Raw genomic sequence first — 14,354 nt, 5'->3', positions numbered from 1 at the left:
AGACATTACCATTACATCCCTGATCAATTGTAAATACGTACACCAACTACAAATCTCCCCCGTTAATTAATTACCACGAGCTCTTCCTCACTCTCATTCGATTGAGTCTTCTCCTGCTTGACCCGTGAGGAATTATATTTCCCCATTGATCTGTCTTGGGCCCCTTCGTTGCCAGTCTCGCACACCATGGCTTTGCCCAACTCATTCCTTCCCTTGAAAGCTGTCAAGCTGAAGAGGTCGCCGTCTTTCTTTCTGCCTCTGCTGCCTTCTGAGTCTCCCATAAACCCTCTTGGTTCATGTCGATCCGAGTCCTGTAGAATCGAGGGTCCTCTCGTCGAGAGCCCAAACTTGGGGCCGATAATGCGGAAAAGGGGACGGAGCGTAGCCAGACTTCCCGCTGTGATGCCGAGTCCTCCTTCAACCGTCGACCAAATTGCAATGTCCAGTGTCGCATCTAGAGTCATGTTAGCTAAGTGGTTCCTCGACGCGCTATTGTAATTTGAGTACGTACAAAGAAAGTCCGGATTCTTGAAGTCCTTAACATAGCCGAAACGAACAACGACGGCGGCGCTCGCGCTATGAAGAGGCGAGTTAGCGATGTCACCAGGCTCCAAGTAGGGGAAGAGAGTACGCACACGCATGCCATGAGCATAATGGGAATGAGGGCAATCTTGCTTCGCCTGTTCATGTTCAACTTCAAGATCATGGCGATTGGCAGCAATGCAAACGTGAAGTCGCAGAGGACGGTGAACGAGCTGTATATATAGGTAATCGTGATGATTATGTCCACGTCGATGCAGGAGCCGGGTGGTTGTCGAGTCCAAAAGAAGGAGATGGGGTTGCACTGGAATAGTGTGATGAAGAAGAATGCGACACAAGTCAAGACTGTGACTGTCATGGCGCTATAGATGATGTAGATATCAACCCGGCGAACGGCAATTCGGAGAAGAAAGAGGCCAATCGAGATTTTGCAGGTAATCATGGTGATGCAGTACCACAGATAGCAGTGCCACCAAAACTGAATCCTGTCAATCCCCAGTCGTTACTGCATACTGGAGTTGTCTTACTTTCATTGCCAACACGACATCGCTGTCTTCAAGATCCCAGTAGTGACGCCCGGTGCCGTAGCGGACGCCGAGAAGGGTGAATACAATTAGAATAAGAAACGAGACCTGGCGAATAAAAGATTAGAAGGATCTAAAGACAGCAGAAAGAAATACTTACAAGAGCTCCGACCATGGCCCAATCGTCGAGCCCGAAGTTCCGGACGATCCGTAGCCTCACATAGCATCTCAACGCAACAGCAATGATAGTCGTGGTGATGAAAGTTGCACAGACTGCCGTGAGCTGTGGCCCGCGATTTTCAATAGTCATGACTCTTTAGCAAGATGCAACCATGTATGTCAATGCAATTTCATTTCACAAGAGCCGAATCGATGAGCATGAAGTGCACCTAAATACGATCCCAGGCCGGGCAGACTTCACTCATAATGTCTCCACTGGAATGACTCGAGTTGGCGACGGACACGGGATGGCTTTCGCCACGACTTCCCACGGCTGAGGATTCGCTTAGTAGCGATCAAACTTTAAAGCGCCTCCAGGAGGTCTAAGCGCTGAGCTAAGAGCATCATGCACCTGGCACCAAAGCGTCTCTGTTAATTTCCGCACAACTTCCAGCCCATTCCGCGTGGGACGATGGAGGGGCGGGTGTCTTGGTACCTCGTGGCTCTCAGGGCCACAACGGGGATCTAGCCTACCGTGGTCCACCTCCGGTCCCAGTTAAGCCAGCCGTGGCTGTCAAACTTTTGCTTTGTCATCCCACCGGTGTCTCATCCGCCTGGTGTGGGCTGATCCGAACCATCAAGCATGAAAGCTAGGCGCTGCTTCCAACGGCTCGCGAAGAGCAACCACATATCGGCACTGATACCTACCGCTGCACTGATTCGTCGGGACCTCGTTTCGAAGTAGACACGGTTGTCCACGTCGCACGTTCCTTGTGCGACGACATGTCATACAACATTGAGCCTTGCGTAGAAGGCTTCAACAAATTCGTTGATGGCCCAGCAATGATGACAAGAAGCCATCAGCCACAACAGCAAAAGACACAGTTATTAATACATGACGGCATCAAAACCCAATACCGTAAAACACCGTAACCCAAGAACCCAAAGTATGAGCCGCGTCTCATATCCAGCCGCACGAACCTAGCGGTGATATGCGACACGTCTATACAATAGCTATTGTAAATCCTTCCCCCGGGCTGTAGTTTAGTCTTGAGGGCCATTGATTTGTCAGTGGTGCCGTCGCGTCAGGCTTCCTTTTGGTATGCTTGTCGAACGTTTCTCTAGAGCATTTAAAGTAGCCAACTCGTCGATAAACACCGACAGTACCTGCAAACTCGAGAATGAGGCCACAGACGAACCCATTTCTTCCGCCCCAGTTAGACGTGCTCGTTGAAAGAACTGGCAAGCAGCACATGTTGGTCAATTCCGGCGAGTGGAGTGCCAGTAGCCTTTGATGGTTGCGGAGGTAGTTCTCCCAACTCGCCGCGGGTGGCGGCCTAGCTAGAGAAGTTATCAGCAGCTGCGTTCTGATGTCTCTTGGAGTCGTACCAGACAACGGTATGCTTGAATCCACGATCTCGTCTTTAAGCAAAGATGCATCTCGCTCAAATTCATGCTTGCTAATATCATCCCAGTCCCACTTGATTCTCCAATTCCCGTCAGGCTTAGGCGGGGCCTCCATACCCGGTGAATAACCAAATGCTGCACTTCTGTACATGGGGAATAGTGGCCCGGTGAGATCAATGCGCCCACCTTCAACTGCCCCAGTCACGTCGTGTCCGCTGAGGTTGACATTGACCTTCAGGATCTTGACATGCGTGGCCGCGTCGAGATCTACCGGTTTGTCGAAAGGTCGACTCTCAGCACAGGGGAAGTTGTCAATCTTCTCGTCCATATATTTCGGCAGTACTGCCTTGCAGTCTAGTGACGACCATGACCAGGATGGGCTATGGTTCTGCCGAAAGCTGTGCTTTTTTTTACACTCGATGATACAGGCATGGCGCCAAAGGAGCTGACTAGGCATGAAGTTCTCCCATAAGCCTGCTGCGTAGTTTCCCAGCACTGGTTGCAATTGCTTTGCAACAGCAGACACGGCGGGTAGTCGATCTTGCGGGAAGGTTATGCCGAGTGAAGTGAAGAAACCGACAACTTGGCTCCATCTGTCAAGACACGGTAGCCTGCGATCCAAAAGGGGTGAAGGTTGCCTCAAGTCTGGAGGAGCCTGGTGAATATCCCTCCACACATCTTTCACCATACTCCCCCCACAGGTCAACACGGGGTGGCTTTCCGACCTCATCCCTCTCCGACACTCCCAGACGAACTCATCGGCAGTGCAGTGGAGGATCCGCGGAGCGAATAGACGCTCTTGAAGGACCCATGCGCGCTGGTTCAAAGGCGCCATATCCACAGCCCATTCGGAGAGCGTGCGCATTCTGTTGCACCATTTTGGCTGTGACATGTTCATGTTTGTTTCTGCCATGTCAACGTCCGCAGATATAACGAGATTGCCGTGGACCAAGGGTTGCGGCCAGTCTGCGCTGTGCTTGTGGAGGAAGCCAGCACTGTTGTTGGTAGCTGCCGACGCGGCAATGCACAAATATGAGCCCTCGTAGATGGACCCCATCTTTGATGACTCGCGACGCCAGTCATCGACTGAGTCCTGGATAATGCACAGCGAGTCAATCCAGATATAGGGAATCTGCAAATGACGAGCGAGAATGACGGCGTCGTAGTATAGTCTAGGAAGTTCTTGGAGGGAAATTCCTTGCTTCAGAGTCATTGCCGTACTTTTGTTCAGTTGCGGCTCGTGAGTATTGCCCCAGCAGTGAGAAAGGGTAGCATATTTGAACCGACGAGTCTGTTTCTCGCCTGTAAGCATGCTCGTTTCGACGAGTTGTATCCGATCTGCGGACTGAATGTCGATGAGGCGTGCCGGGGCTTGCTGTGATCGGTTGGCTGCGTCTCCTCTACATTCAGGATGGTCCTCCTCACAAGTGCGTAGCCAGATTCCAAACAGGTTCCAAGTTGCCGAAGAGGGTGTTTCCTGCTCCAGGTCCATCAGAGCAGTCAATAGACTCTGGGATAAAGGAGACGAAGGCATTACATCAATGACAAGAGATGCGAGCTCATCGCCTCTCAGAGACTCATACGGCCGTGGCGGCGCTGCCGAAGGTCGGACCAGTTTCCCGTGAACATCGAAAGTCATCAGTTCGCCCACCCGGAGAGGCTCAGTAGACGGAGGCGGCGCGGGGCATCTGAGGGTCAGGCGGTAATGGTTGATGCACCGGTTGCTGAGGTGGCTCTCCCATGGATCGAGTTCTATCGTAGCTGGGCGCTTCCGCCACTCTTCAGCTAGGCCACGGTTAGAGAGTCTTGATCGAGAGTTCAACGATTGAAGCAGCCAGGTGCACATGAGACAGCCCTGCAGAGAGGATGCACGTAGTTCTGTGCGGACTGACTTGTGCGGCATGGAATTGTCCTCGGGCATCTCAAGGAAAACTGGCGAATCTTCGAATTTTCCCCCGTTTTCGAGGGTGCTGACATCGGGAAGAGTTCTCATCGCTACCTTGTCGCTTTGATCGGAGTCGTCTTGCTCGCTGTCGCCTCGACCGAACTTCCCTTCAGGCCACTTGGGTTCTCCATCTCTCAGGTCCAAAACCCTTTGGAGTATACCCCGGCAGTCAGAGCATAAGTTTGACAAGGCCTTCCGTTGAGCTGCTTCGCCGGACACGTCAGTGTATGTAATCTCGTTACCGCTGAAATCTTTCATCACGCATCCGTTGTTACTCAGTGACGGAAAAAGTCTTTCAAGCTTTACAATGTCCAGAAAGAATGTGGCAGATACAATAGTTACATGGGAACTGATAAAAGGGTTCGATAAGCAACTCGGGCGGGAGGAATCATTCTCATCGAGAATTAGGAGGCGAGTGATATTTTTATCTCCTCAGCAAAGAAGGCTATGCATAATGGCTATGTTAGGCAGCAATGGAATGAAGCTTGTGTAGTTGCATAATAGGTTATAATTAATGAAATGAGGGTCTTTGGGGTCGATCCTGCAGATCGGTCCCCGGTTAACCAATATACTACTATCCTACTGTCTAGTACACGATCGAGGGCAAGATCAGCCTCTTTGGACCCTCAGGCTCTTACAGCTCATCGCTAGACAACATCTAGAATTTTTCCTAGTCCATCACATGCCCGGTTCATGTTGTGAATTTGATAGTTGTAGATTTTTCTCAATACCTAGTCTATGCCACCTGTACAAAAACAGCATTTTTCCATGCAGTAGTTTACATAAAAGATTCAAAGCCAGAATAGTCGATCCAAATGAATTCCGAACGCCTTGGTAAATCGATATACCATGCGAGTTGATATGGCACCAGGTGTGTTTAAGAAGCGTGCTCAGCAGCCTTCTTGGCAGCCAATCGAGCTTCCTCAGCGGCAACCATATCTAAAAAAGGTCAGTTGTCTGTTCTTGGTATGATATAGAGAAAACTTACCCTTCCAGAGGTCCTGGCCCTCGTACTCCTCCTTGTGCACCTTCTTCTCAATGAGCTTCTTATGCTCGGGATCATTGGGATCAACAACCCAGATGGTCTGGAATCGGCTGTTGCCTTCCTTGAGATCATTCATCTCAAACATGGCCGAGATGATCAACACAGCAAGCGTAAGGCCTTGCGCGTAGACACGAGCTTGCACAACCTTGTTTGCGGTGTTCATTGGCGATCGGCTAACGATGGCGAATGCAACGCCCATTGAAGCCAACCATGATGCAAAAACAATGGTGTACCTCTTTTCCCGACCGTACTCCATGAATCGCTCATAGGCACTCTGGTTTTGTCGAATCAGATCCGTAGCGCGGGAGGCCTCGTCTCTGTAGCTGTATCTTGGGTCTTGAGCCTTTTGGTGGGCAATGCTCCATCGCTCAGCGTTGACGATGGCACCGAATGTGCTGGTGGATGTGACAAGGAAAGACTTGAAGGGAAGAGTAAGACCGCGAACGGTCGCGTAGCGCTTGGAGCCGAAATAAACACCAGCGAGACCGAGTGTCGCGCCAAAAACACCACCAATGACGCCGCCCTTGAGGACCTCAGCGTAGTGGGCTTCCTCTTCTTCCTTGGTGAGAATCTTCATGATGATGGTTTGTTGTGTAGATGGCTTGAAGTGGAGACAAAGGATGGAATGAAAAGGTGTGGAATTGGTCAAGTGGATGTTGTGGTAGGGTATCTTGGCGTGTAATGATGAATTGTCGAGAAAAACGCGGGTAGAGGGCAAGACGTTTTAATATGAGGCGAGATGACTGAAGAGGCGAAAACTGGAACCGGGAAAAAATCGTGTTGTATACAGTGTACGTAAGGCGCGGTTCACGGGCTAGTTAAGGCGTTTGGCAGCTTATTCCAACCGTCCAAATCGTACGATGGTTGTGAGGGTGGGTGTTTGAAGTCTGAGTGGTTGCGGGATGAAGGTATTCCTACCGGTGTTATATGTGTCATTCAACGCGCACATTTCAATCCATTTTATTTTTTATTTCTACTTCTTAACACTCCCTTACTCTCCACCGTCATCATTCCTCTCGTCCGTTTGCGAAATGACTGATACACGGGCTTGACCGAACGATGCCGCAAAATTCTTTACCTTCGGCGCTCGGGATGCGGCGATTGCGGCGTCTTTGCGGCGGCATCTGCGGCATCGGAGGTGGGTGCGGCATGAGCGGCAAGGGTTGTCGCCGCGGAGAGGGCCGCAACCGCGGGATCGAATTTGTCGCCTGATTTATTGGTAATTTTCTAAAGCTTATTCATCTCGTGTCTATTCGTCAAAGTTTTCATTGCTTGTGATTGCCATTTCTGATGTGCTTAACTGACTTGATTGGTCACGTTGCCACTCTCAGTCCTTCATGCATGCTCAGTAGCTTCGCGACTTGTTTTCGTCCCGATGCTTACAATGAATTGATCTAAAACCATTGTTCAAATCAGTTCGCCTGCAAGTTCCATTGTATCTCTGGGGGGTTATTGTTCTTTTAGTAATCAGCCATTTCTGCTACCAACGGCACCGTCATGGAGTACTTCAGTAAATGACTGCTGCAATAAGCTCCAACCCTATACCTTCGACAGAGGTTGATTGGCTGCTAGTTATCGTGCTTATCGATAACACAAAAGCTTATCGCGACTCCCGAGCAATGAAGTTCGAGGCAACTCAGCTAAGGTGGATGGATTAACATCGAATGCTGAAACTTTTGCTCCGTAGGTAGACATGGAGTACTTGGTGTGCCATCAAGACATTCATAGTACATGGATATCTACACAAGCTAATTGACAGACAACGCAACGCAGGTTGAGCCACAGGCAGTCATCGAGTGACAAGAGACGCCACCGGCGTAATATTCGAGACGGGCATAGCGCGCACGTGACTACACGACTTCCCGCGCAGCCTTGAGATTCGCATTACTCGGCATAAGGAAGATAGATATAAGAGCGCTGTTTTTTTACCAATTGATGTCATGAAATGCATGTAAAATAGGTTGTAATCGCATAAATTTAAGGATATCACCAAGTGAGGGGGCTACCTCACATTTTTGTGGCCGTCTCATAATTTTGTGGCCAACCTCGCTTGCTAGGTAGGCTCGCCTGGGGTAATCCTTGCAAGGGACGATTGATGAAACAAAGCTTGGGTAAAGGACGAGTGGAATACAGGAATAGGGCTTGGCGAGATCAAGGCAAGAACTAGAGAGGTGCATGTATTTTTAGCTTCAGAGCCCTTTGGGCATGACCTGTCCGACGTAATAGACTTGTGTGTTTGTGTGTGCAGTAGGGCGCTATGGGCTATCTGTGCGTCCCCAACTTGTGTGTCGTTCATTCACATCCCTGCAAGGTACTCTCGAAGCGGTGTGCGTTCTTGGTTGCCTGGCGAGGTTGGTATCACCACATGGTGCCGTCCTGGGCTTTCCGGCCGCCTAGTAATCAAGCCTTGTTCAAGTGCTTCCCGATCGAGCTCTGCGCAAGGTATATTAACGAAGATTCTGTCGTAGTGAATTATCTTCGTCGTTTCTGTGGTGACGGGTATAGATGTGTGCTTATTAACCCAGGACCCTACCCCGAAATGTTCGTACGCCATTCGCTGAAGCTGCAGCTTTCCGTCAAGCATCCACTGGCGCCTCCGGAATTGGTGCTTTGTGACCCAATTACTATAAATATAATTGGTGACCGGCTCAAGAATGATGCTTGTAATGATGATGATGCCTCCTCCAATAAGGACGATAACGAGAGCAAGGACGGCAAAGGACTTGTGCTTCCCCGGGTTGGGGACTTTCATTGATCGGCAAAGATTCTGGTACTCTGACGTCGGCAAAGTCTTCAGGGCAAGATTGTCCGTCAAGGGTGAATTCGGACTGGTTGGATACTCAACAAGAGCATACTGGAGTTTTGTCAAACTGATCGCAAACCAGTTCCTAACTTCAGTAGCCCACTGATTGCTAGGGAGAAAGCCTTGTATATGCTCAGTAACTTTTTCGCTTGCAAGCAGCGCGCCTGCCCCTCGACCTGCCAGAGAGGAAACAATACCATCAGCACCATTTAGGGCCATTATCAGCCTGCCTGTGGCATTTTGGGTGGGATTCAGCCCAATGTTGGGAATGTGATCTTGCAATTGGAAGCCTGCGGTTAATGGGGTGCATGTATGGTTTTGTCTCTTTGGATTGCATAATTGATATTGATCTGTGCAAGCCATGATGTTTACCAAGTCTATCACCAGTTAACTCGAGCACACCAACTTTCGATAAGACTTACTGTCGGGTTGGCAGAACTCTGAATGATTAGTTGGATGAAATCCAAAAAATGGGTCGTCAATAGGGCTTGCGGAGAACATAAAATTCGGAAATAGCCAGACAAGGGAGAGATCTGCCTGTGGCAGGTAGAATTCTTCCGATGGAAGCCAGCTTGAGGTGTTGATATCTCCCCCATAATGGCTTATCGATCTGTCAATGGAGACGTAAGCGATGTAAGTAATTAAAGTGACTGAAATTACCTAATGCTATATCCAACGGCTGAGTTGGCCAGGTATGAGTCATAATCAAAGGTAAACGGTGTTCCAAAAGCTGTGTTTTGGCCAAAATAGTACCGATACACCGGGTAGGCGGTTTTATTGTTGTAAGTCTCATTTGTTAAAGTTCGGACCACCTCAGGGTCGACGACGGCGCATTTGGTTATCCTGCGATAAGATATTCTGTTTTCCAATGGCGCATTAATACCAAGGTGACGGTGAGAGTCGATGTATCCACTGTCAAGTTCAATCGTAGCTGAGCAGAAGCCACTCCCGAGGGGACAGGATGCGTTCGTATTTTCCGCCCATGCAATTTGTTGTTGAACAAACAAGTTACATTGTGCCGGGTTGCCATTGCTCCCATAGCAAGCTCGCGCGTGTGTGTCTGCAATAATGGTCTGGTTGAGTGCTTTGCTTGAAAATCCGGTTTCAAGCGACGTATTGTCAAACACTATCCCACAAGTTCCTGGCCTGACCAAAGTGTCGCTGGTGGCGGATTTCGTAATGACGGATGAAAAGAGTCCAACCACAGACCAAACACAGAAGTTGGTAATAGCAACGGAAGCCCATGCCCATGACCGAAATATAATCATCGAGAATTTTCTTGACCCTGGTTGTCCACGTCGCCATGAGAATGGAAGCGCCAGCAGTTCTCGAGCAGCACCCATGGATGTGCCGGCATTACGAAATATTGCCTGATGCTGACAGTGCAGGATATCAGTAGCCTTGTCTGTTGCGTTCATCTGGTGAATAACAAAGCTCAGAATGTTCCAGAATTGGCTTCCAACAAAGACGAGAAACATGGACAGGGCAGCCACCAAGATTGAGCCATTTCGGCTGGTCAGAGTTATGGTTGCACCAGCAATTCGCCCTTGGGAATAGTCGACCCACACGCCAGTATACACGTTAAAGTACATGGTGGGAGATATCGGAAGGTTCGATTGAGAAGTTGTTGGAATAATGGCATCGACGTCAATGAGAATAAATATACGCTGACCTGAACTAGTGTCGACAGCAACCAGGCCGCACTGGATGGCTCAGTTACGAAGGTTCCAGCTAAGGGCATTAACTCTTGCTTCCGGTTCGGCGTTAACCTTATTTCATGCTGATACTTTTATCATGTATAAGCATGAGGCTGTGTAAACCTTGTGAAGGAATTAAAAAAGGTACCCTTCATAAGTCGTCCACGCCACTGTGAGGCCTTGGCTATTTATTTATAGGACCCTCCTCAAGGAAAAGAACTAGCGTGACTTTCAGGATCCTCGACCATGCATGCAGCCAATTATGGGCTGTGCATGCAGAATTTCGAAGACCTTACAAACAGGTGGGAGAAGAGGATGATGGAAGGGCGTGAATTTCTCTAGCTTCGCCGTTCCGAAACGGAACCTATATACCTACGCCCCCAAGGGCTCCTGCCATTCCAAACGGAGGCTAGGTACCGCAGGTACCTCCTCCCTCAAACAACCTTCCCATTTGTCAGTCGGGCGGGAGAAGAGAGGCAGGGCCACAGCCAGTTGACAAGTATCATTACATGTCTTACGGGCTGTCTTACAACGTCATGCACTCAAGTTTGTTGAGCCCTTCAGAAGGGTTTGTGACGTGGCCAATCAGTCAATTTAATAATGATACTGATTTTCGTACTACGTAGGCGTAGTAGGCGTAGGTGAGTATGCGAACTCTACCGAGTTCCAGCGGGCGGAGGGACTTTGGCCAGGGTGCGGACTGCCCATTGGCGGTCCAAGTGCTGTCGCACAGTCGCGATCCCCTGTCAACCCGGGAATAAAGCAGATGTCGACTCTGGCATCGAGACTGTCCTGCAAAACTTCAACTCCATCCAGGAATCTGAGGACCGGAGGGCGCTCAGACGGGCTAAGTCTGCGTTCGGGTGTGATGAGTTGGCGCAGGTTCGCGGCCCATGCCTTGCTGCTGGTCAAGCCAAGTTGGTGGTCCCTTCCAGGATAGATGTTTCTGTAGCCTCTTCATCGTCGGCGTTAGGTCATCGAACCAAAGGGAAGGCGAGCAACGGCGGAAGCGTCGGTATTTGCATGTATCTCTGATACTGCCAAGTCTCCTCGCCTCTTGCGCGTTGTGCAGAAATCATGCTAAAGTGGTCTGGTTTGCCATGCAGGCAATGCTTCAAAAGTGGTTGCCATAAAGTGGCCTGCTTTATAAAGTCGTCTGGCTCAAGTGGCCTGGCTATCTTGCCAAGTGCCCTGGGATGTCCCCTATAATTCTATTCACCTGCACCACCACACGCACCTTGCTCTATTTTCTCTGGTTTCTTCGGGCGACGTCAGGCATCGATCAACCCCTCGGTTGCAGCACTACACCCGACAAAGCCAGCCAACAGGCCGCAGCGAGGTAGGCCAAACATCAACGACTCGTACTGAGATTTCCAAGCTGACTTCTGAGATAAGTCCGACTTTTCATGATTGGCAAGCAACAAAACACCTGGCGACGTATGCCTTGATCTCTAGGAGGTAGCAGGCGTTGCAAGTGAGGTATCCAAACATAGGGGCCGTCATGGTATGGTGCAGACCTAGCGTTGGCAACTTAGGCTGACATGCTCCTAGGGGTGCACCGTTGAGGATCTTGATCCACACTTCAACCGGATCAAATGGCAGGGCATAGCACGTTTCAATGCGTCTCCAATAGGTGCCGACTTTGTCAGTTCCTCTTTTAGTCAGAAGACAAAGTAATTGCCAGTAGGTTCGCCCACCAACGTGCAGTACGTAGTTTCCATGTTGACTTGGCCTGATCTGCAGATGTGGATGGCTGCTTGTCCAGTGAATTCTCTTTCGGCCAAAGCCACATAGACGAGGGTCTCAAAGTCCTCCTCCGACCCTGCATCCCCGGTTGTATGTGGTATGGACGGCACACCAGTGGCCGGATCCCCGGCTATCACGCTGAGTGTCTTAAACTCACTTCGCTGCCCTCTGGCGCCTTTTTGCGCGCCACGGAATACTCGTTCGAACCGGATGCTTCTGAAGAAGAGAGGCGCCGTGCGTGGACTCTTTCTCTTCTCGCCGACGGGATGAGCAAGATGCACTTGCGTCTGCCGATGGAACTTCGCCTGCTTGTTGCACATAACCTTGTTCGCGAATGTGCGATTGCTGCATCCCAGCAGGCGTGGCATGCACGATGCAGTTGAGACTGTGACGTCGACATTTCTTTGGAAATCTGGGCCGAGTATGCCTACATAGAGGGTCTCCAGTACATTTCGTATGTGTCGAACTAGGCGAGTCAAACATCTACGGCCCGTCGGATTCGGAGTGCTGAATCGCCCCCCGCCACAGTCCTGCACGTCCTGGAGGATCACCTAGGCATCAGAGAGTTGGTATTTGGTGCAACACAAGAGTCTGGGCCAAGTATGCGTCCCGGACGCGGCCTCTGGTGGCGGACTGTCCCTCTCGTTTCCGGAAGAGTCAAACTAGAATCCGACGGGAGTTCTTCCTAAGAGCACGACTCCGCGACGGTTTTCACTGACATGTTGAAAAGGGTCTGAAGCTTCGCCGTGTCATGTCGACAGCGGCTGTCTCCACCAAGTTATGGCGTCTACCGATGACACAACCCGAGTTGCGGGACCTTTCTTTTTTTCAACTATGCTCTCAATTCAGGCCCCAAACTGAACACCTTTGGGATGGTTCCTCTGGACCTCAATGCCCCTGGCGTGGTGGGGTACTCTGCATGCTGGTCCGGCAAACTGATGATGCTGCACGTACACAAGGTTGGTGAAAATTTGGCATTCTACAAAGACTTGTTGGCAGCCTATGACCGTGCTGTCTGGATATATATCCCAATGAGTTCTGGGGAACACATCTTGGAGATATGGGGTCGTCGTGGTAGGTTGGATGATCGTATGGGGCTATTGGTAAGATTCAACTGTTTGCTTGCTACGCGTAGTCTTGCTGACAATTGGAAAGATGAAGACAAACAAGGCAAGACAGGTAGTTATCGGTCTGTCCATATCAAACCATCTGCTGATGCAAAATGGAGACATTCGCCCAGCTTGGACGCAGCTATGTGCTCTTCCAGAAGGACCTAGCCGCCTCTTCCTCAGCCACTCACGTCTGGGGGTCCACCTGCTGGGTACCAAGGACGTAGGCAATCCAAATGCTACCTTGTCGATGTCTACACCAATGTCATGTCCAAAAACGCACAGAATTGTCAAATACTTCTACTCTGCTGCGTCTCTCGAGGATGTAGTAGAAGTCACGCCATGCGAGATCAAGTTGGCGACCCATTCGCATATGAGCGGCTTGATTTTTCAGTATGCAAATGGGGAGCGGGCATGCGTCGGTGAAATTCGACTGGATTGTCTTGGTGAACCTCTTCTGGTGCAACCCAAGAGCAGACTTCACCTCGCCTTCAAACGGGATCGTTCCGTCGGGCCATATGCAACTAGGTTCTGGCTCGACACCACTCTTGACGAGGGGTCTCCTGAATGGTTATCTTTGCCCTGGACTGGCGTGCTTGAGTGATGGTTTTTTTATGGGCGGTATTCTCATGGGCATTGCAAGGTATACCATCAAGGCAGAGAGAGCCCGTTATTGTTTAACTAGGTCCTGATCACGCGATGCCACCCGCTCATAATACTTAAGCCAGACTGTGCCTGAACCTAGCTCATCATTCTGTAAGAATTGCATAACAGTGTGTGCGTAACAATCACGGCCGCGGTATTCCAACTTGTAGTCGACCAAGTCGTTATATTACCTATGAGCCTATGTGTAGTAGTCAAGCAACAGCACCCAGCCCTGTGCTACATGTAAAGGCTTTCCCCTGAATCTCATTGAATTCAAGACGCGTGCTTTTGTACTTTTCCCTTGGAGATGCTCGCGACTCAAAATGAGACTCAAGACATTTACCAGCAGCCCTTCCACTTGCCCTGGTTGCACTGCTGGGCTACGACTCAGTTAGCACCTCTGTATCTGTCAAGCGTAGGAGAGAAAGACTTACGGCAAATGGCGAAGCAGCTGCCACAGCGGCATCCAACGGCGCATCCCGTGTTGCAAACGGCGATGCACAGGCTGAAACCCTTGGGATCCTTGCAAGCACGAGCCTGGAGGGTGGACTCATCGCGGGCCTCGACAGCAGTGCTGCCCTCGGTGTAAGAGACACCGGCGTTCCAGGCGCCCTGGATGACGGGGTCGGCGGTGTCGACGACGCCCTCAAAATCGGCGAGGCTGGCCTCCTCGGCCGCGGGGGCGGCGAAGGCGAGGGTGAGGAAAGAGAGGAAGTAAGTGACCTTCATTTTGT

The 14,354-nt window shown here is 50.4% G+C and overlaps 4 protein-coding genes across 4 annotated transcripts; all 4 read right to left on the bottom strand.

The window, feature by feature from the left end:
* Window positions 1–62: 62 nt before the first annotated feature.
* On the bottom strand, window positions 63–1,374 carry NCS57_00457800 (uncharacterized protein; the record flags this gene model as incomplete). The annotated part of the gene is made up of 5 exons (XM_053054534.1): window positions 63–454; window positions 512–576; window positions 636–1,018; window positions 1,068–1,172; window positions 1,225–1,374. The coding sequence occupies 5 exons, from the start codon at window positions 1,372–1,374 to the stop codon at window positions 63–65; spliced, it is 1,095 nt and encodes a 364-aa protein (XP_052916694.1).
* A 1,066-nt stretch (window positions 1,375–2,440) lies between these two features.
* On the bottom strand, window positions 2,441–4,833 carry NCS57_00457700 (HET domain-containing protein; the record flags this gene model as incomplete). The annotated part of the gene is made up of 2 exons (XM_053054533.1): window positions 2,441–2,560; window positions 2,638–4,833. The coding sequence occupies 2 exons, from the start codon at window positions 4,831–4,833 to the stop codon at window positions 2,441–2,443; spliced, it is 2,316 nt and encodes a 771-aa protein (XP_052916693.1).
* A 619-nt stretch (window positions 4,834–5,452) lies between these two features.
* NCS57_00457600 (HIG1 domain-containing protein) lies at window positions 5,453–6,197 on the bottom strand (the record flags this gene model as incomplete). Its single annotated transcript, XM_053054532.1, has 2 exons — window positions 5,453–5,514; window positions 5,564–6,197. The coding sequence occupies 2 exons, from the start codon at window positions 6,195–6,197 to the stop codon at window positions 5,453–5,455; spliced, it is 696 nt and encodes a 231-aa protein (XP_052916692.1).
* A 7,762-nt stretch (window positions 6,198–13,959) lies between these two features.
* Window positions 13,960–14,349, bottom strand: NCS57_00457500 (uncharacterized protein; the record flags this gene model as incomplete). Its single annotated transcript, XM_053054531.1, has 2 exons — window positions 13,960–14,000; window positions 14,055–14,349. The coding sequence occupies 2 exons, from the start codon at window positions 14,347–14,349 to the stop codon at window positions 13,960–13,962; spliced, it is 336 nt and encodes a 111-aa protein (XP_052916691.1).
* Between the last annotated feature and the right edge of the window lie 5 nt (window positions 14,350–14,354).

This window comes from Fusarium keratoplasticum, chromosome 3 (genome assembly GCF_025433545.1).
Source record: "Fusarium keratoplasticum isolate Fu6.1 chromosome 3, whole genome shotgun sequence".
Taxonomy (NCBI): Eukaryota; Fungi; Ascomycota; class Sordariomycetes; order Hypocreales; family Nectriaceae; genus Fusarium; species Fusarium keratoplasticum.
Note: the sequence above shows the minus strand (reverse complement) of the source record. Positions and strands in the feature narration are given on the sequence as shown.